The sequence below is a fragment of the Leptodactylus fuscus genome, chromosome 6 (assembly GCF_031893055.1).
Source record: "Leptodactylus fuscus isolate aLepFus1 chromosome 6, aLepFus1.hap2, whole genome shotgun sequence".
Lineage (NCBI taxonomy): Eukaryota > Metazoa > Chordata > Amphibia > Anura > Leptodactylidae > Leptodactylus > Leptodactylus fuscus.
The window spans coordinates 171,566,190-171,589,280 of NC_134270.1; the positions used below are offsets into that span (position 1 = coordinate 171,566,190).

Here is a 23,091-nt window from a genome sequence, read left to right on the forward strand (position 1 = left end):
ATGTCATTCGACCATTTTTATTACAAAGGAGTCAGGTTTGCCAAAGGTATGTATACGGAAGAGTCTCTCAACCATGCAGAAAATGAATTTGAAGTATTTGATGACGACATTTACATTGTGACCTATCCCAAATCAGGTAAGTAGAATATATTAGTTTATGGCTCATGGAAGCTTTGGTCTTGTGTCCTAAGATCACCGTGTTACATTACAATGTAAAATTTACTGATTTTCAATAATTTGGTCAAATCAAAAGACTAAACCTGCTGCAATGTTAGATACATGTGACTGTAACAACATAGATGTCAATGTATTGTGTTGGGGGTGTTCGGTGACCATTTTTGTAATATTAACCTACTTATCTTCCTTTTTTAATAAAAATTAGGCTGTAACATTCTCCTAAGCAACTCTCAAAAGCTGGGGTCAGATGGGGATTTTTGGATCGGATTTTGAGGCGGAGGCCACCCCAGAATCTGGTCAAAAAAAACAGCTGGATGCCAGTGCAGTGCATACAGTGCATTGGCATCCAGTCGCGGCATTCCGCTCCAGATTAGACCCAAATGCATGTGTGTCACGTTGCCCCTGTCCACTGCTAAATCAGCTGTGGAATCCACGTCAAGAAAGGGCACGTTACTTCTTTCATCCGTGAGCGGGAACAAGTCACTTGCTAAAAATGGAATCTATTGAATTCAATGGGGGGGGGGGCGTTTTTTTAAGACAGATTTTGATGCAGATTCTGCATCAATTTCACTTTCAATTTCACTTTGACATAACTTTGGCTATATTTGTCTTGTGTGTGAGCTATAAATAGGATAAATAGGTACTTAGAAGCCCTAAGAGTGTTCTACACTTTGTATTATAGATAGGTTCCTAGGAGCCCTAAGAGTATTCTACACTATGTTTTATAGATAGGTTCCTAGGAGTCCTAAGAGTATTCTACACTGTGTTTTATAGATAGGTTCCCAGGAGTCCTAAGAGTATTCTACACTATGTATTATAGATAGGTTCCTAGGAGCCCTAAGAGTATTCTACACTATGTATTATAGATAGGTTCCTAGGAGCCCTAAGAGTATTCTACACTATGTTTTATAGATAGGTTCCTAGGAGCCCTAAGAGTATTCTACACTATGTTTTATAGATAGGTTCCTAGGAGCCCTAAGAGTATTCTACACTATGTATTATAGATAGGTTCCTAGGAGCCCTAAGAGTATTCTACACTATGTTTTATAGATAGGTTCCCAGGAGTCCTAAGAGTATTCTACACTATGTATTATAGATAGGTTCCTAGGAGTCCTAAGAGTATTCTGTACTATGTATTATAGATAGGTTCCCAGGAGTCCTAAGAGTATTCTACACTATGTTTTATAGATAGGTTCCTAGGAGCCCTAAGAGTATTCTACACTATGTTTTATAGATAGGTTCCTAGGAGTCCTAAGAGTATTCTACACTATGTTTTATAGATAGGTTCCTAGGAGCCCTAAGAGTATTCTACACTATGTTTTATAGATAGGTTCCCAGGAGTCCTAAGAGTATTCTACACTATGTATTATAGATAGGTTCCTAGGAGTCCTAAGAGTATTCTACACTATGTTTTATAGATAGGTTCCTAGGAGCCCTAAGAGTATTCTACACTATGTTTTATAGATAGGTTCCCAGGAGTCCTAAGAGTATTCTACACTATGTATTATAGATAGGTTCCTAGGAGTCCTAAGAGTATTCTGTACTATGTATTATAGATAGGTTCCCAGGAGTCCTAAGAGTATTCTACACTATGTTTTATAGATAGGTTCCCAGGAGTCCTAAGAGTATTCTACACTATGTTTTATAGATAGGTTCCTAAGAGATAATTTACTAAGCTGTGCTATATCTTAGTACTCAAACCAATGTTAGAATGACTATTTGAAACTCTTACCTGGAACCTAGCATCCTAAACACAATCCCCATACTATATTCTTCTGGTAAATGGAGAGAGTGCATCCTACTAATAAAAGTTTGGATGTTTGTGTGTTTGTGTGTTTGTTCTTCAATCACGTAAAAATAACTGAACGGATTTGAATGAAATTTGGCACATAGATAGATTGTAACCTCGATTAAAATATAGGCTACTTTTTATCCCGGTAAATGACATGGCTTAACAACTGTTATGAATTTATGTTCACATATTATATTACGCTGCTCCTGCAGCAGCCTTATCTCAGGTCCCAGGGCTATCTCTCTGTGTAAACACTCAGCTAACCCTCAGTGTACACGAATTTGCATATTATCTGATCTGCTCCAGGCACTGCTGACACATTGACATCGGCAATCACCTTTGATAAAAATTGGCAGTTTGTCAAATTTACACATGTCAGGAAAAAGAGAATCTAATTTGTCGAAAACAACCAATGCTATGAAGGAAGCCAGAAGTCACAGATTTCTCCTCAAGTGGAGCTAAGGGAGATCATTGATGCCAACAACACGCTCATTATATGGTGTCCTAGCAAGCTGCTGAGATGCCAGAACAATTCTAGGCACGGAGCAAAGAGCAAATTCAGTGCCAGGGCAACTTGGGAGCTGCTGAAACGCCAGAGCAGGCGGATCATCAACGCCAACAACACGTTCATTATATGGCGTCCCAGCGAGCTGCTGAGATACCGCAACAATCACGGGCACAGCACAAGGAATTAGTTCAGCGGCAGGCCAGATTGAGAGTTGTCGAAATGCAGGAGCATGTGGATCATCAACACCAACAACACACATTATATGACGTCCCAGCGAGCTGCTGAGATGCCCGAACAATCCCGGGCACAGCGCGAGGAATGAGTTCAGCAGCAGGACAGCTGCCAAAACGCCGGAGCAGGCAAACCATTGACGGCAGCAATTTGCTGAATATAGGTGGATCAGCCACTCCAACAACCCGCAGACGAAGCCGCGGGCAAAGGCTAGTTCTACATATAAATGTATGTATGTTAGTAATGAATAAGTGTGTATTAAGTATGTGCCCTTATATGTAGCATACAGTGTTATTATTCCAAATTGCAATAATCCCTACAGTCCACAGGGTCCATGAAACTCTTTATCTGCTTCTATGACAGAGGATGTATTTATGTGAACAACTCTGCAAAATTTCAAGGAATATATATATATATATATATATATATATATATATATATATATATATATGTATCAGCCAAATTCCTGCATGTATAAGATGTCTTTATGTCATCTCTTACTCCTTCTAGGTACTAACTGGATGATTGAAATTGTGAACTTAATTAAACACAAGGGAGATGTAACAAAAAGTGCTGTTTTGGCAAGCCAGCTGAGATCACCATGGTACGAAGCAGTCAGATTTCATGAATACATTTATAAAATGGACCCTCCAAGAATAATCACTTCCCACCTACCGCACCACATTTTTGCTAAATCTTATTTCAAATCTAAAGCAAAAGTAAGTAAAACACAACCCTCTGCTTAGTGAGAACAGATCCCTGACGTTTGTGCTAAGAAATATTCCACTGATGTTTACAAGGAGCGGAAGTGCGATACACAACTAAACTCAATATTATTCCCTTTGTTTTACTTTGAACCGGTAGTGTGGACAACCTTACAAATTCAGAATCTTAGGAGTAGGAGAAGAAGAACAAAGTTTAGTCAGATTTAATCCATTGCAGGCATATTAGTGATAGAAATGATAGATAGTAGTGAAGGAGAATATCTGCGCTATGTAAATCAGATTGCTACAGCAATACATACAAGGGACATTTAACCTTTTCATTGCCAATAAACTAAAAGTCTGTTTTGTAAAAGAGCAATTTGACTTGTGACTGTCCAGGCTGTTGTTTTTGCTAAAAAAGTTAGTTCTGTTAGTGAAAAATCTTTTTTAAAGAGGAGCTTTCATGGTTTGGGGCACAGGCAGTTTTATATACTTCTGGAAAGCCGACAGTGCGCTGAATTCAGCACACTATTGGCTTTCCCGATCTGAGCTGTAAAGCTCTGACTGTAAAGAGCTTTCAGACCCGGTACCGTAGCTCTTTACAGTCAGAAGGGCGTTCCTGGCAGTCAGTCAAGAACATCCTTCTCCACAGTGGCGCCTATCGCGCTGTACAGTGTAAGAGGGGAGGAATGCCCCATCTCTCCGCTCACAGTGCTCGTCCATAGACGAGTATTATCAGGAGGGGACGGGGCATTCCTCCCCGCTCACACTGTACAGCGCGATAGGCGCCACTGTGGAGAAGGATGTTCTTGACTGACTGCCAGGAACGCCCTTCTGACTGTAAAGAGCTACGGTACCGGGTCTGAAAGCTCTTTACCTGGGGCACAGATCGGGAAAGCCAATACTGTGCTGAATTCAGCGCACTGTCGGCTTTCCAGCAGTATATAGAACTGCCTGTGCCCCGGACCATGAAAGGTCCTCTTTAAGGGTGTTTTTGGTGCAAGAGTTTTTGGTTTATTTTGTTAAATATATACAAACTGCCGTTCTGATAGTAAAAAACACTTATTCCACCTGTAATCTGAAAAATCTTTGTTTCTTACGAATGTGTTATCCCTGCACCCATTCAAACTTCTGTGCCATCCGCTCACATGGTGCGGTGCAGGAGGTGTGTTCAGTTTTGATTCCTTGCTTAGGATAAGTTCACACGGGGTATTTTGGACTGGAACCTAAGGCAGAGGCCTCCTCATGTTCCGAACCAAAATATGGGTAGCGAATACGGCCTCAAAATCCTGACCAAAAAACTCATTGTGAACTTACCCTAATAGTTAATGTTAGCCTTGCCTATGTGATTGACAGCCTATCTTCCTGTCAGGTCTGGGGTGGGTTCTTCCTATGTATTGTTTGCTCACATTCATATTGCTGCATGCTATTGTCTTGTGTGTGCTGGCTGTTACTCTTGCTGATTTGTTACCTGTACTCTTATTATTGACCTCTAGCTTTACCTTTGACTATTCTCTATGATTTTGATTCTGTACTAAATTACTAACAAGTACTGCAAGTACTAACAATAAGATTGTGTATGTCAACAGTGACACTACTTCTAGTTTTGGTGGCACCATAAGTAGCCTGCAGGATTGTTGTATTTCTGAGAATAAAGGTGAAGTTTTTAATTACTTAGCGACACTGCGCTGTGAAATGTGTGTCAGTCACTGAAACACAGCACAGTAATGCAGGTCTGTGAGTAATTAGATAAAGTTCACTATTCATTACCTGCTTCTTCTGTCCTCCTTCAGCCAGCAACTCCAACACATTGATGGACATGCTCATTGTAGTTTCAAATTGCTAGAAATGTATGCTGGGCATATATTTACTAGGACTTCACTGTATCGGCATCCAGTCGCAGCTAGCTATTTTTTGGACTGGATTCTGAGTTATCTCCGTGTCAAAATCCAGTCCAAAAATCCCCATTAGAACTTACCTTAAGAGAAGAAGAGCACAGTGCTTGAGGCCAGGGCCCCACAGGCCGGAAACGCCACAATAACACAGGAAAAATTGTGGTGTTATACAGTAACTACCAATAGGATGGGATTCATGCGAATCCCAAGCCCACTTTGTGTTTTTGCGCAGTTTTGGAAATTACAGCATGTCAATTATATCTATGGAAACTCTGGCGGCTTACGCATAGATATAATGATAACAGAAGTCCGCAGAGGAAAACTCTGTGAACTTGCATGCGTTCCCGCTGGGGTTTTTCCTGCAGCGCTATAGCCTAAGAAAGTATTGTCCAGAATTGTTACCTTATGAGGAAATATTTGTAATCACAGGGGTTAAATAATCAATTACAACCTGTGGAAGAGGAAATGGCTTCTGTTATAATTTGATGCTTTATTGATATACATAAAAAAATAATAATAATAAACCCCCAGTATATTGTCAGTATGACAACACGTGAATACACACAGGTTCCCAATGTAGCCCGGAATGTGATAAAGTGAAGTAAAAATCCACTACTGTAACCAAATTTGTTCTTTCATATATAAGAATATAGGGAAATACACTTCTGAAAATTACAACTAAAGTAAATGTTACATTTTCTATCACGGTACCAATAACACAATCTTATCTTATCTTTATTCAGATTATCTACACAATGCGAAACCCAAGAGATGTCATTGTATCTATGTTCCATTTTACCAAGATTCTCAGTTTCTTCACTCCTCCTGAAAATTTCCAGAGTTTTATGGAGGACTTTATACAGGGGAAAAGTGAGATATTTAATTAATGGATCAATAGATTTTTTTAAAATTATTATTATTATTATTATTATTATTATTATTATTATTATTATATTTTTTTTTTTTGAATTTTTTATGCAACAATCCAAATGAAATATTATTTTAAATATTATATCACACATATATCACATATATATACTCTTATGGTGAGGCACACAGGGGTTAATGTGAGGGACATGATAGGGTTAACTGCTATTAATATGAGGCACATGGAGTTACTAAAACAAAAGTAATCACCCCAAATGCCTGATATTAATAAGTAGAGATGAGCGAACAGTGTTCTATCGAACACATGTTCGATCGGATATCAGGGTGTTCGCCATGTTCGAATCGAATCGAACACCGCGTGGTAAAGTGTGCCAAAATTCGATTCCCCTCCCACCTTCCCTGGCGCCTTTTTTGCACCAATAACAGCGCAGGGGAGGTGGGACAGGAACTACGACACCGGGGGCATTGAAAAAAATTGGAAAAAGTCATTGGCTGCCGAAATCAGGTGACCTCCATTTTAGACGAATAGTGGATTTCAAATCCGGGTCATATGAGAATGTGAACTTTGTGACTATGAGACAGGGATAGCTGTACAGGCAGGGATAGCTAGGGATAACCTTTATTTAGGGGGGAATGTTATTAAAAATAACTTTTTGGGGCTCTATCGGGTGTGTAATTGTGATTTTTGTGAGATAAACTTTTTCCCATAGGGATGCATTGGCCAGCGCTGATTGGCCGAATTCCGTACTCTGGCCAATCAGTGCTGGCCAATGCATTCTATTGGCGTGATGAAGCAGAGTGTGCACAAGGGTTCAAGCGCACCCTCGGCTCTGATGTAGCAGAGCCGAGGGTGCACAAGGGTTCAAGTGCACCCTCGGCTCTGCTACATCAGAGCCGAGGGTGCGCTTGAACCCTTGTGCAGCCTCAGCTCTGCTACATCAGAGCCGAGGGTGCGCTTGAAGCCTTGTGCACACTCTGCTTCATCAAGCTAATAGAATGCATTGGCCAGCGCTGATTGAAGCAGAGCTGAATCTGTGTGCTTAGCTCAACTACTCCACCGGTGTAGTTGAGCTAAACACACACATTCAGCACTGCTTCATCACGCCAATAGAATGCATTGGCCAGCACTGATTGGCCAGAGTACGGAATTCGGCCAATCAGCGCTGGCTCTGCTGGAGGAGGCGGAGTCTAAGGTCGGACCTGAATGGAGACTGGTGTGGAGCGATCTTAGACTCCGCCTCCTCCAGCAGAGCCAGCGCTGGTTGGTCGAGTTCTGTATTCTGGCCAATCAGCGCTGGCCAATGCATTCTATTAGCCCGATGAAGTAGAGCTGAATGTGTGTGCTTAGCACACACATTCAGCTCTACTTCATCGGGCTAATAGAATGCATTGGCCAATCAGCGCTGGCCAATGCATTCTATTAGCGTGAACTGAGTTTGCACAGGGGTTCTAGTGCACCCTCGGCTCTGCTACATCAGATTGCTACATCTGATGTAGCAGTGCCGAGTGTGCATCAGATGTGTAGTTGAGCAGAACTGGCTCAGCACTGCTAAGTCTCTGCATTCGCATAGGAATGCATTGGCCAGCCTTCGGCCAATCAGCGCTGGCTCTGCCGGAGGAGGCGGAGTCTAAGGTCGGACCTGAATGGAGACTGGTGTGGAGCGATCTTAGACTCCGCCTCCTCCAGCAGAGCCAGCGCTGATTGGTCGAGTTCCGTACTCTGTCCAATCAGCACTGGCCAATGCATTTCTATGGGGAAAAGTTAGCTTGCGAAAATCGCAAACTGACAGGGATTTCCATGAAATAAAGTGACTTTTATGCCCCCAGACATGCTTCCCCTGCTGTCCCAGTGTCATTCCAGGGTGTTGGTATCATTTCCTGGGGTGTCATAGTGGACTTGGTGACCCTCCAGACACGGATTTGGGTTTCCCCCTTAACGAGTATATGTTCCCCATAGACTATAATGGGGTTCGAAACCCATTCGAACACTCGAACAGTGAGCGGCTGTTCGAATCGAATTTCGAACCTCGAACATTTTAGTGTTCGCTCATCTCTATTAATAAGTAACCCTAGTACGTACCTGTGTATCTTCAGTTTCATTTTCCTGGAGCAGCTTCTTCCTCTTCTTCTCTTGCAGGACGGCAGGAGCTCGGCAGGGATAAGCCCCGCCTCCTCCTCTCATTGGTGGGCAGAGGACAGGCAGAGAAAAGGGGGGGGGGGAGAGGGGGAGCGTCCTGAAGCGCTGACAGGAGCCAGAACTGCAGCTCCTGTGTCTCAGCCGTTGCTGCAGCTTCGGGGCCCTCTGTTGGTGGAAAGTATTCCACCAACAGGGGGCCCCAATCATTATACTCGGGGGTCTGAAAAGACCTCCGAGAATAATGATAGCAGCGGTAGCAGCTGTCACCGGGCCCCTGATGTCCCGGGCCCTGTGGCAGCTGCCTCTGCTGCTATGGTGGTAGGTACGCCACTGCTTTTAATAGATGATTACTGATATATGTTTATTACTCAGGGTCCTCTGTTGTATCCTGATTAACATTGATATCAGGGGTGTAGAAGTCTCTTTGTGTATTTGGCTCACGACATAACCAATTTGAATAGATCGCTCTCTAACTTGGGTCCCTGCTAGCTCTGCAAAATCCCTGCCCTAGCTCTTACGTCACACAGTCCTCCACTTGAAGTACAGAGGGAAATATTTTCCTAATGGAAGACATAGTTTCTTAGCTTTTAAAAAAAAAAAATTCTGCTTCTAGATTTAGATTCAATATTTCATCATAAAATCTGTTGCAGAAGCCGATTGTGTAAGAACCTCCTGAGATGATACTTGTGTCTCCTGATGTTTATTATTATTATTATTATTAATTATTATTATTAGTAGTAGTAGTATTTGTTGTTGTTATTATTACTAGAGATGAGCGAATACCGTTCGATCGATTATATATTCGATTGAATATCACGCGGTAAACGCAGTAAAAATTCGTATCCCTTCCCACCTTCCCTGGCGCTTTTTTTGCAACAATAACTGTGCAGGAGAGGTGGGACAGGAAGCAGGAAAACGTAGGCATCGAAAAAAAAAATAGGAAAAAGTCATTGGTTGGCTAAATCAGGTGACCTTGGATTTATAAGAAGAGTGGCAGCCATATTCATGTCAGATGCGGTTTGGAGTTAGTTAGGGTGAGACATTGTGTTGAAGGTGAGAAAGGTTGTAGCTTCTGCTAGGCAGGAAAACATTAATCAACAGGTCTTTTCAGAGCTACACTGCAGGAACAGTGTAAGATACGTCAGGGTAGCATCAAGGGACGGGGGTGGGAACGGGGACGTGGACGTGGAAATCCAGCTGGGAATCCAGGCCACAGTCCAGCTACTGGAGAGGGGCAGCCAGAAGTGCGCCTCATTATTAGCACAAAGGGACGTGGACGTGGACATGGAAATCCAACTGGGGATCCATGTCACAGTAGCTTGACTGCGGATCCAATTAGCTACTGGAGAGGGGCATCCAGCAGTGCCACAACGCCAAGCAGGGTGCAGGGTACCCCACTGACAAGGCCCGAGCACCAGGAACCTTTCTTAGAGTGGATAGCAGATATTGTGGACCCGCAACCAGCATGTCCCGTCAACTGTACTGACGAGACACAGTTCCATGTGTCTGTGCCAGGTCACAGTTCCTCATCCTCCTCCTTGTCCTCCTCCTACTCCTCCTCCAACACCACCACCCTTAAAAAATAATTCAAAAACCCCAGTAAATGTTTTAGGGCTCACCACAAGGGCCTGAAAACCAATTTTTTAGAGCTCACCCCAAGGGCCAAAAATTAAAACTCTGCTGTATAAAGGCTCAATTCACCCCAATTGCCAAAAACATTACTGGTGCAAGGCTCAACTCACCCCAAGGGCCAAAAACACTGCTGGTTAAAGGCTCTGCTCACCCCAAGGGCCAAAAACACTGCTGGTACAAGGCTCTACTCACCCTAAGGGCCAAAAACACTGCTGGTTCAAGGCTCTACTCACCCAAGGGCCAAAAACACTGCTGATGCAAGGTTTGACTCACCCCAAAGACCAAAAACACTGCTAGTACAAGGCTCTACTCACCCCAAGGGCCAAAAACACTGCTGGTGCAAGGCTCTACGCACCCCAAGGGCCAGAAACACTGCTGGTACAAGGTTCGACTCACCCCAAAGACCAAAAACACTGCTAGTACAAGGCTCTACTCACCCCAAGGGCCAAAAACACTGCTGGTGCAAGGCTCTACTCACCCCAAGGGCCAAAAACAATGACTCTGTATTTAGATTTGGCTCAGTCGCAGCTACAGAACATGCCTTGGAAGGCAAGGTTTCCTTTAGTGGCTCCATCTCAGCAGGATGATGATGGTGAAGCTTGGTTAAATCTGGTGTCGGAAGGGAAAGTGGTTTCTGATCTACAGCTAAAGTACTGGAGCGTGTTGTTTGGACTATTAACACGTGATCAGAACCCTGTATAGGTAATGTAGAGTCCCATATTAGAGGACCATTACCGGTAGTAGTAGTTGCAGCCAATTTTCAACCTTTGCGGTCCTCTAAATAAAAGTTACCCCCAGGACTTAATGCCAAAATGTTATCAATTTCCCAATTAAAATCAAGGTCAATGTCTGGGTCCTCAGTTCAATCCACTGCATCAATCCAACACAATGAGAGTGATCGTTCTGGAACCACCTTTTTAGGAGCTAAGAATTTTTTTGCTGGTTAGAGTGTCAATCCACCCTGATACCCCCAACTCTGCTGGTTAGAGTGTCTACTCACTCCAAGGGCCAAAAACAGTGCTTTCTAAAGGCTCTACTCATGCTAAGGGCCAAAAGCACTGTAGTTTAAAGGCTCCACCCACTCCAAGGGCCAAAAACACTGTTTTTAAAAGCTCAACTCACCCAAAGGGCCAACAAATCTCTGCTGGTGCAAGGCTGAACTAAGTTAAAGGGCAAAAAAATCTGCTGGTGCAAGGCTGAAGTCACCTGAAGGGCCTCAATCTCTGCTGGTAGCTCAGCTTAAGGCCCTCCAACTTAATTTGGAAGGGCTCTCGTGAAGGGCCAGAAAAGTAATTTTTGGAGGTCTCACCACATCACACACACACACACACACACACACACACACACACACACACACACACACACACACACACTATGACAGTTAAGGGTGGGGGCTGTTGGATTTCCCATTGTCTCTGCCATCTGTGGTTGTCATGGGCAATGTGATTTAAGGGGTGCATGCTAATGTTTCTTTAACTTTAAATTTGTGTTTCTGTCCATACCCTGTTTCCCCAAAAATAAGTCATCCCCCGAAAGTAAGATAATAGCAGAGGTTTTGTTAAATTGCCTAATATAAGGCACCCCCTGAAAGTAATACATCCCCAAATGATGATAATCTTTCTGTGTAAAGATTATATGAAGAATAATATTGCAGCCAGTTGAACACTGTGCACGATGTTCCGTGTTCACAGGTATGCCGGTTGCTGACGCCGCTGCAATACGTAGATGAGCTGGGAGATGCCCACTGTGTATACACTAAGCATCGTTTGCGGCGGGGAGTCCACTCTCCCAGCTCATCCTACAGCAGCCAGAACAATGGATACAACATATGGCATCACAGCAGCGGCAGCAGCCAGCTTTCCTGTGCACACGTAGCACCGCACACAGCGTTCAGCCGGCTGCAATGTTTTTCTTCATACAGTCTTTGCGCAGCAAGCACATCTCAGCATAGCGCAGTAATGGCAGCAGCACACAAAAATAAAATAAAACATCCCCTGAAAATAAGACATATTTTTAGGACCAAAATTTAATATAAGACACTGTCTTATTTTCGGGGAAACACGGTACTATTGTGGAGGAAAGAAGGTTTCCAAGTTATTTTCAACTTTCATAGAGTGTGGAAAGTGTGTAGTTGATAGGTTGTGATAGTGGGGTAATACTGGGACTTTGGTGTGTTAGATGCCCCCAGACATGCTTCCCCTGCTGTCCCAGTTGCATTTCAGAGGTGTTGGCATCATTTCCTGGTGTGTCATAGTGGACTTGGTGACTCTCCTGAGTCGAATTGTGGTTTCCCCTGAAATGGATTATTTTCCCCGTAGACTATAATGGGATTCGATATTTGGTTGAATAGTCGAATATTGAGGTTCTACTCGAAACAAATATCGAATATTTCTCTACTCGCTCATCTCTAATAATATAAATAATAATAATAATGATGATGATAATGATTATTATTTTTATTATCATATGCATTTATTTAGAATTTTTTATGTGACAATCCAAATGAAATATTATTTGACATATTATTATTTATTAGATTTCACATGAACTACTGAAGCACAATCTACTGTTTGTTTGTTTTGTCACTTCTCGGTTTTAGCTTTGCTGTGTAGACTAGGACAGAGTGAGCAGACTGACCATATCATTATTACTAAAGGGAGTGTGTCAGGTCCAAAATGTATCTCAAACCCATAATAATGTCTTGCATGGACCTTTAATAGAAGCAGATTGTCTTTTTATGGATATACAAATCAACCTCAAGTGCATTGGGTGCGGGGCGTGATTTAGTAAATACAGGCAGCTGTGATGAAGAAAGAGACCGGACAATGTAATTCACTGATAAAGGGGTAATATCAGGCAGCATATTTGGCAATCAGGCCCCGCCCTCTGAGTATTCTTGTTAAATCCTATAATATATGTAGATTATTCAGGAAAAACTACTTTGTTACTTTATTTCCTTTTTAGTAATCCGGACCTTTGTCTTACAGCTCTGTACGGGTCTTGGTTTGACCATATAAAAGGTTGGATGCAAATGAAAGATGACAAAAGATTCTTCTTGATCACCTACGAGGAGCTTCTCCAGGTAATACTGCAGTACAGGGCCAACAAATAGAGATGTGTCTTGTAGTTAATAGTCAGCATGTATACTGGCAATCCTTCTCAGCCCGTCCCGCCCATTTAAAAGTCTCCCACTGATTTCAATCTGTAGCGCGCGTAAGACCGGCACCAATTGAAATCAATGAGATTCTGTTTTACAGCGGTCACTATGACATGTGTTTACGTGTCTGAATTAGCGGAGTGTTACTCCATGTGCATGTACCCCTAGAATGAGATTTTAAAGTTATTTTTACTTACACACCTTGCCTGAGCAAAGGTTCCTAACATTTAGTTTAGGTCCTGCTGTATGGGGTTTCTGATATGTTACGTGTACCAGACCCTGGATGGATTCCTGACCTTGCTCTTCTGATCTCTGAGCTATCCAACACTTTGCCGACCTGGCTTGTTCCTCATTCCCATACTTCAGTGAGAGGGATAGGAAAAATGACTCATTACTTCTCTCACTGGCTAGTACTGTGATGTGAGTTATACATTATATATATACATCTACATACATATAATTTTTTTTCAGGATCACCGTGGCATTGTGGTAGGACTCTGTAAATTTTTGGGGCAGGAGTTGGATGACGCCCAGATTGACTCGGTGGTTAAACATTCAACCTTCCGATCCATGAAGGAAAACCCAATGTCAAATTGGAGTCAAATGCCACCTGATATAATAGACCAATCTAAAGGCTGCTTAATGCGTAAAGGTAATTCATTGTATTTAATGTAATTTTTATTACGTTTTTTTGCAAAAATCGAAAATCGAAACAAAAACATTGAGAAAAAAAAGCAGAAAGAGAAGCCTTGTGCCGTACCTAGTGTGTTACCGTTATAGATATAGCTCACTTTATTTGGGGTGTTGTGATGGGATTACAACACCCCAGCAGATATATAATACTCAGATGAGGCCAATGGGAGCCGCAGGATACAATCAAAATCCTTACCCCAGGTTTTACACAGTCCTCCACTTGAATTACAGAGGGAAATCCTTTCCTAATGGTAGTCTGAGTTCCTTAACTTTTTTTTTTAATTCTGCTTCTGGATTTAGGGCTAGTTCACACGTGAACAAAGGGGCGGATTTTGACAGCGGATTTCGCTTCAAAATCCGGCCCTTTACAATGGTGGTCTATGTAGACCACCGGGCTTTTTTTTTCCGCTAGTGGAGGGCTGCCCTTTCTTCAGGCGGAAGCCGCGCGGGCTCAGTGGCGCGGCTTCCGCCCCCGGCAGCTCCCTCCTATGTCGGCTCATTCATTTGAGCCGACAGCGGAGGGCAAAGCCGCGACCGCGATGGTCGCGGCAGGCGGGTTTTGACAAGAGAGAGACGCGGCTCACGTGTGAACTGACCCTTAGATTCAAAACTCCATCATAAAACCTGTTGCAGAAGCCGATTGTGTAAGAACCTCCTGAGATGACAATTGTGTCTCCTGATGTTTATTATTATTATTATTATTATTATTATTATTATTATTGTACATTTGATGGTCTCCCCCTCCCCATCTAGACAACTAGACATAGACTCCACAATAATGTATTTCTCTATATTTTGTTCCTTACAGGAATATCTGGAGACTGGAAGAATCATTTTACTGTCGCACAGAGCGAGTACTTTGATAAAATCTACCAAGAGAAGATGAAGGACTTCAATATGAGCTTTTTCTGGGAACAATCTTCCTAAAGTTCTGGCCTCATTTTGTATTACATTCAGGAAGTGGTTGATGGATAGAACAACATGTCTTACCAAGGGTTGTCAGAGATTCCTCCAGTCACTGACCATCCAATACAATACTATGGCTGGGAGCCGCAATGGGAAATTACATGTATTATATCCAAAAAGCCCCAAAGGGCAGATGGCCGCTCTGCTATTGTCCTGGGGTTTGTTCTAGATTAGAAAATATTTTAGTCTTTATTTGAATTAAATGTTGAATATTCTTCCAAATAAAACAGCGGATACATGAACAGAAATAGAGTTTTTATTTTCTGTTATTCATGAATGGCGACAAATTCCACAACAACGTGAATGAAGTATCGGCCTGTGTGTACACTGACATAGTATCATCTCTCATTCATGTTACTTCATTCCATTTGAGAGACAAAAATAAACCAGAACTAAAAATAAGGAAAAAGTGTGTTTTTGTACCGTGTTAGCCAGTGGATATGAAATGTAAAAAACTCAAGAAACTTGAGTCTTCAGTACTTGATACCTTTTTTAATGGCTAACTAATAATGATGACAGATTACAAGCTTTCGAAGCTCTCGGCCTCTTCCTCAGGTAAAATTTCTTAAAATTTCAAATCAAAGAAAGACAGAAGGATTTATGAGTAGAAGTTTATGACCCTGTCCAATACACTCCAGGAGGGGTTGAATCTGTCACATGGTTTTATGGCATCTTACAGGAATCATCACTGGTCAAAGCAGCCATAAAAGACCACTCTTGAGCTGATAAGGACCTTGTGCACTGATAATTGTTTACTTGTATGTACAAATAAACAACAGTTTCTATTCTATTCTCATGTGCCTCTTTGTACATAAATATGCATCCTTCAGAAATTGTTTTTATGCTATACCTGAGGAAGAGGCCGAGAGATGCACATCTCTGATGTAGCAGAGCTGAGTGTGCAACAGGGTTCACATCTCTGGTGTAGCAGTGCTGGCCGTGCGCTCAGCTCGGCTGCATCTGTGACCAGTGTTGATTGGCCGAATGCCATACAGAGTACAGCATTCGGCCAATCAACGCTGGTTCTGCCGGAGGAGGCGGAGTCTAAGATCAGTCCACAGCAGTCTCCATTCTGGTCCAACCTTAGACTCTGCCTCCTCACAGACGAGCCTCCGGCAGAACCAGCGTTGATTGGCCGAATGCTGTACTCTGTATGGAAATTCGGCCAATCAACGCTGGTCAGTGCATTCCTATGGGAAAAAGTCAGCTCCCGCATATCGCAAGCTGCCAGGGATCCCGACCAGATAGAGCCCCGAAGAGTTGTGTGAGTAACATTCCCACCTAAATAAAGGTAATCCCTAGCTAACCCTGCCTGTACATCTATCCCTGTCTCACAGTCACATAGTTCACAGTCTCATATGAACCAGATATTAAATCCACTGTTCGTATTAATTGGAGGTCACCTGAATTAGCCAGCCAATTACTTTTTCTGATTTTCAATGCCAATGAATGTTATTGGTGCAAAAAAAAGCACCAAGGAAGGTGGGAGGGGAATCTAATTTTTAGCGAGTTTGCCACCTGGTGTTCGACTGGAATTGAACTTCTCAAACAGCCTGATATCCGATCGAACATGTACTTAATCGAACGCTGTTCGCTCATCTCTAGTGATGTTATTACTATGAATTGTGATCAGTACATAGACATCTCTTTTGTCCTTATAGTTAATCAATGGCAGGTTCACATGACGACAGCCCTACACTCACCCCTTCTGAGGGGGTGCAGAATCTATGTTCTAGGGAGGCCTCTCTGATTATTGTGCAGTGTCCCACAAGCTCAAGTTCCTCTGGATCTGAAGCACCTAAAGAGTGGGATGATGGTGTAGAAATTATCCACCTATAGGTGATAACCCCGGTTCAGCAGAGGGTACAGAAAATCCAACACTGTGTTCCCACCTACTCCCAGGACCGGGGGGGGGGGCAATCTCAATTCTTGTCTCACTTTCTCAATAAACCCTAAACTTGTGGGTGTACCTTGAGCTGCTTTCGCACAGTGTGTACATTTTATTGCCGTATCGTACCCTCTTACTGATCAGGTATTGGCAGAATTTCAGTCTCTCATTGAAACTGATCATGGACTCAACTGTAGAAATGTTCCAATTTGGGATGCATGAGCCTGAAAATTTGGCACTAGAGTGATCAATAACTGGCCTGACTTTGAGTTGGCATCATCTTGTGCCGGGCACTGTGTATTATCATTATAGTGTAAAAAGATTCAAGAAAATTTCAAAATGTGTCCTAGTCATGGCCATTCAATAGATTGGAGTATTTTAGAAGACGTCTGCACTCCAATACTGTTGGGTTTTGGTTTCTTCACTATGTATGCAGAACAAGACCACTGAATATTTTCATCTCAAATGCATTCACTGGGGTCCACCTTTAGGGTCTGGCATATGAAGAGGTGACATTTTGTTCTATAAATAGATGAGAAGAGATTGTCTAACATTTTGCAAACAATCAGTGATCTTTTGGCTGGCAATTAAAGGTTTAAGTCTCCAGGCTTCTCAAACCGTGAACTTTTCCTCTATTTATTCTCAGAAGATGTTCTTGGAGATGGAGCTCCATTGTTGTACAAGGTACACAGCCTGACTAGGACGGTGAGCTCCTGAAACAACATTACACAATGTCCTTGTCTTATTTCTCTTCTCCGTTGTCTTACCATGGTCCACACACAATGTTCCCTCTAAGACTTTCTAGCTAGTGAGGGCAGAAGTTCAGGAGCTGAGTACTGATCCCTCTAAGTTTAGGTACACATCTGCGCTTGGTGAATGTTCAGGGATTCCTTCCACCATTCCGCTTGTAAAATGCAGAGAGAAAAGTCCTGCAAGCATGGAGAGGCAGCAGAGGTAACTTCCAGAGACTTGAGCTCCCAGTGTCAGTTTGCAGTCGTGTCTTGACCAGCAATCCAACGGTTCAAGAATGGTTGACTTGGTCAATCCACCAGCCAGGAGTCAGGTGGGTTCGTCAGACATAACCCTTAGTTGGTATGACCCGGGAGAAGGCCCTGTGCCCTCACCTGTTCTCAACCTGCCTTTGTCATTTGTTGTTCCCTCAGCCAGAGAAGTACTCAATGCTATGGGTCCACTATATAGCAAGGACAAGCTACTAGAGGATAGTCATCAGCTACTGCCCAGCAAAAAATTTGGAGGAGACATCTGCTACTTGCTCTGGTAGACAGGAAAGTAGTGATAAGGAGAGTGATGTGGGAGCTGGTGTTGCGAGCGGTCAGGCTCCTGGCTCAGAGACTATTGAGAAGGATATCAGTGACCTGCAGACAGTCGATGATGATATAGTTGATAGCAATGAGCGCCAGGGGATGAGGTGAAGGTGGCATCTTGTTCTATAAAGTGCTGGGAACATACATTTTATTGGCCACCATAAAATCGTCAGAGAAATACATTTTGAAAAAGTCAATTTTTGTGAAGCCTTCAGTCTCATTTCCTCATGTCCACCATGTCACCAGTCACCAGACCCTTTAATGCCATGTCCTGTATGGCTAACGGGTTAAACTTCAACAATATTCCAAAAGTTGACTTATTTGGGGGCAGATGCATGCAGGTGTTTGCCCAAAGAAGAAGAAGAAAAGTGCTTTAAGATTCCAGTGGAGAGGTGTAAACGCAAAAACTAACAAAGGACATAAAAGTCTGTAGAACAAAACGTATGGAATTGCAATAATTTTCTAGAAGAAATACTTAATTTTTTTGAAAAATTCCTAACACTTACACCATGACTGTACATAAATAGCTCTCAAGCCTATGGGTAATAGATATGTTAACAGTACTTTGTATGTGCGTTTTGTGTTAGTGTCTCACTGCCGTAGTAGTAGCGTGTGTCTGGGATGTCTATTGTTCCTGAATCTGAATACAATCGGTGGTGGAGGCGTGTGTTTGAGGTTGGGGACTCAATTGACCCCTGACACTTGATAGGACAATAATAATCCAAAGTTCCTCAGCCAAATATTATAGCCAATAGTTTGAGACTAAGGAGGAGTCTGAGCACTTACTATAATCTATTAGTTATATATGTAACAGAGTTGTATCACATAATGTATCTAAGGTCACAAGGCTGAAGGAGAAGAGAAACCTATTACAGTAAGTGAGCGGCATTTCTAGTTTTCGGGATCGGGAGGTGAGTCTGGAGTGGAAGGTATTTGGGTTTTTTTCTGTCTATGCCATGTAATTGTAATGTGGTATAACATTGTACACTTAGGCTGCTTTCACACGGGGTAATGCTCCGCTCATTCTGACACGTGCGTATCACATTGAAAGCAATAGGTAAAAAAGACTCCCATTGAGTTCAATGGGTAGCGCACGTAAGACCGAAACCATTGAAGTCAATGGGATTCTGTTTTACTCTGCTCACTATGACACGTGTTTATGTGTCTGAATGAGCGGAGCGTTACTCCATGTGCATGCACCTGTATATTGTGATGTAACAGGCGGACACTGATTATTTATCTTTATAGGAATAATTTTATATAGTCATTGTATGGGGATCTGCACATTCATTTATTTAATTTAAATTTATTGATATGTTTTAACCCTTCCTGCCACGGACATTTTTAAATTTTCTTTTTCTTTCTCTTCCAAACTCCATAGCTTTTTTATTTTTCCACTCTCAGAGACATATGAGGGCTTAATATTTGCAGGACAAATTTTTATTCATGAGGTTACTATTAATTATTCTGTACAATGTACTGGGAAGCTGGGAAAAAAATTCAGTATGAAGAAAAAGTGCATTAGTGTGACTTTCTTACGGGTGTCGTTTTTACGGCATTCACTGTGCAGCCAAAATGACCTGTCATCTGTATTCTATGATTCAGTACAATTCTGGGGAGACCACATTTACTGTATCTGGTATTATTTACATTTTAACCCCTTAATAAAAATCCAAAACTGAAAATTCCTGTCTGTCATAGAAACGTGATGCTGGCCCCACAGCTTACTCCAGGTGCGATCACCGGGACAATGGTACCTTGGTCCCTTCTGACCAAGGTGCCACAGGTGTTAATGCCCACAATCAGTGCTGGTACCGATCGCAGGCATCATAGGGGTGTTCTATGCTCAATCCCTTCCTTATTGGCCATATTCTGGGAAACTCAGCAAGACCATGGTGGTGAACAGTGCACCCATATTCTATGAGATAGGACCTTCTAATGTAACAGATGAGAAGAGATTGTCAAACTGTAACATCTCTGCCAGTTCGGGTCTCTGCGCCACCCTCTGCTCACGTGCTGTGGCGCAGGAGGCATGTGCAGTTTGATAATTTGCTTGAAGTTTTTAGTTGCACTGTGTGAGCACGGCTCTAGTTCTGTGATTGTATTTGCACCACACCCGTCTTCTGCCCTTGTTGCCTCTGTCCATTCAGTGGTTTGATTTTGTCTTGCCTGTGATTGACAGCTTTCCTTCCTGTCAGGTTCAGGGTGGGTTCTTCCTCCCCTATTTAGTCTTGGCTCACATTCACACTGGTGCCGGTTATTGCCTCTTGCTTGCTGGTTTACTTGCTGTTTATTTACTTGCATTCTAATCCTTGACCTCTGGCTTCCCTACTCACTATTCTTTGGACTTTGATTTGGCACTGCATCGCTCAACTGTTACCGAACCCTGGCTAGCTGACCTCCCTTTGTTGTTGTTCGTCTTGTCTGCGTTTTGTGTATCACTTATACAGGAAGGGAACGTCTTCGTGGACCCTAGAATAGGGTCTGGCAATAGGAAGGGTCAGTTGGGGCTTCAGCTTAGGGCTCACTGTCCCTTGTGCCCCTTCCTCCATGGTTCGCCAGCAGCTTCTGGGGAATTATCATCTGGCTATTCCCTAACACTAACATTTTGTAATTAGTCAGTGATCTGTTGGCTGGCAATTAAATGGTTAAATCTCCAGGCTTCTGAAACCATGAGCTTTTTACTCTATTTACTCTCACAAGATGTTCTTGAAGATGGAGTTCCATTGTATTACAAGGTACACAGCCTGACTAGGATGGTGAGCTACTGAAACAACATTACACAATGCCCTTGTCTTATTTCCCTTCACTATTGTCTTACCATGGTCCACACACAATGTTCCCTCTAGTGAGGGCAGAGGTTCAGGAGCTGGGTACTGATCCCGCCAAGTTTAGGTTCACATCTGTGCTTGCTGAACATTTGGGATTTTCTTCCACCATTCTGCTAGAAAAATGTATTCTCTTTGCATTTTTTCGCACAGAAACCCAGAAGATCCAGTACTCTATGGGTAACTGCTTTTTAAGCAGATTGGGTTTAGCTTTTCCGGTCTTCAAGTAGACCTGCTTACTCTGCCACTGGGTCGCTGCATGTCCTCATACGGCTGCTGCAACCTTCACACCTTGCCATCAGGCATAACCCTTAGTTGGTATGACCCAAAAGCAGGCCCTGTACCCTCACCTCTCCTCAACCTGTCTTTGTCCTTTGCTATTCCCTCAGCCAGAGAAGTACTCAATGCCGTGGGCTCAGATCCACTGTATAGTGAGGACGAGCTACGAGAGGATAGTCAATAGCTACGGCTCAGCCAAGATTTGGAGGAAACATCTGCCACTTGCTCCGGTAGGCAGGCAAGTAGTTATAAGGAAAGTGGTATGGGAGCTGGTGTTGCGAGCGGTCAGGCTCCTGGCTCAGAGACTGTTGAGAAGGACATGAGTGACCTGCAGAAAGTTGATGATGATCTAGCCGATTGCAAATGAGAGCCAGGTGACGAAGGGGATTCATCATCATTGGGAGAAGAAGACCTCTCTACAGGTGTTCAAAGGGATTTAGATCCAGATTACTCACATACATTTTGGCAAACTGCATTCTTGCTTTTTTATGGCTCAGTGTCAGCTGTGGGGTCCACCTGGATCTCCTGCTATAGCGTTTCATTTCATTCTTATGTTGGCAGATAGTTGGCACTGACAATGATGCCCCCTAAGCCTGCAGCAATAGACACTAGCAACTGGAAATGGAAATCTGCGTTCTCTGGTCCACAAATGACAAAATGGTGGATAAAATGGACCTTTATTGAACCAAAATATACTGCACAATGCTTCGAGCTCCATTCATAGTGTGGCACACAAAGACAAGCAATGCAAAGTTTGAGTCAACTTCTCTCCTTTTTATCTGGTATCAAGTGTGATTTTTATATTGCCCACACCTATTACTTGCCACAGATGTATGTATAGGTGAACTGGAAAAAATAATTGCTGCCATGTGAAACTTGAGAGCATAACTGTAGAGAAGGAAGATCCCTGTAACCTAGCCAGTCTATTGTTTAGGCATCATATACAAGAAAATCTACCATACCATTGCTATTTATGTTTTTGCAGCTACGTGACAGTTTTGTAGGTGGCTAAGCTGCTTTTTTTTTTTTTTTTTTCCCGAAAATTTTGCAAGTAGTCCACACAGTAACTTCTTCTGGCAGTGAAGTGCCAGTTATGTAGGTGCCAGGGCCACATTTTTCAGTAACATTTTAAGACCATCCATACCATAATTTCTACTAGCAGTAAGGTGTTAGTTTGTAGGCCATATTTCCCCCAAAACTGTGTATATAATACATTCATTGTAAAAAATTATAAGCAGTTAAATATATGGAAAAACATAGGTGTAGGGTATTGTAAATGAAGAGGAAACACCCATGCTACTACCATGCCATCCCCTATGGCAAGGAACAATAAGAATGTGGGTAGAAACAACTACATAACTTCTGGTCTTGGCAATGTCTCCATCAGTTGCTGCAGGATATTACATCTCACCTTCATCTTCCCTCACCACTTTTGGGCCTCCATGCAGCGTCTAGGCTTCCTCAGTGACATCATGTTCCCGGGGTCACCACTGATCATGTTCCCGGGGTCACCACTGATTATGATCCTGGGCTTGAGTTCTGGCTCAGTTTTCGGTCTAAAGTGCAAATATATAAAGCTTACACGCGCGTTCACTACATGAAGGTCCACCCATAGGTAATTTACCACTTGGTATCATGTTATTTCACAGAATATTTGCACTTTAAAAAACTATATGTTATATATGCACTTTAGAAACCATGGATGTTTCACATATCCTTATATATATGTAATGTAAGTGTCATTTATTCATCATCAACCATTAGTATTCCATCTTGGGCCTTCATTGTTCTGTTTGGTTGTATCACCCCATTTATTATTTCTGTCTTATATATGTTTTAAAATGTATTTAAATAAAGCTTTATATATTTTTTGCTAAACATTTTCTGTGGCAGTGCGCTTTTTTAGCATAGTGTTCCATTTCTTGATGATGTTGAATAGAGATGAGCAAGTAGTACTCGATCGAGTAGGAATTTGATCAAATACTAAGGTA

General features: G+C 42.5%; 1 protein-coding gene across 1 annotated transcript; it reads left to right on the forward strand.

Annotated features, from left to right (window-relative positions):
- Positions 1 to 14,803, forward strand: LOC142209019 (sulfotransferase 2B1-like). Its single transcript, XM_075277954.1, has 6 exons — positions 1 to 136; positions 3,219 to 3,427; positions 6,051 to 6,177; positions 12,952 to 13,046; positions 13,593 to 13,773; positions 14,623 to 14,803. The coding sequence occupies exons 1-6, from the start codon at positions 1 to 3 to the stop codon at positions 14,739 to 14,741; spliced, it is 867 nt and encodes a 288-aa protein (XP_075134055.1). The 3' UTR covers positions 14,742 to 14,803.
- Positions 14,804 to 23,091: the final 8,288 nt, after the last annotated feature.

Coding starts and splice junctions, on each gene's coding strand:
- LOC142209019 (XM_075277954.1), top strand. CDS start 1: ATGTCATTCGACCATTTTTATTACAAAGGAGTCAGGTTTGCCAAAGGT. Junction 3,428..6,050: donor ATTTCAAATCTAAAGCAAAA/GTAAGTAAAACA, acceptor ATCTTTATTCAG/ATTATCTACACAATGCGAAA. Junction 6,178..12,951: donor GGACTTTATACAGGGGAAAA/GTGAGATATTTA, acceptor TTTGTCTTACAG/CTCTGTACGGGTCTTGGTTT.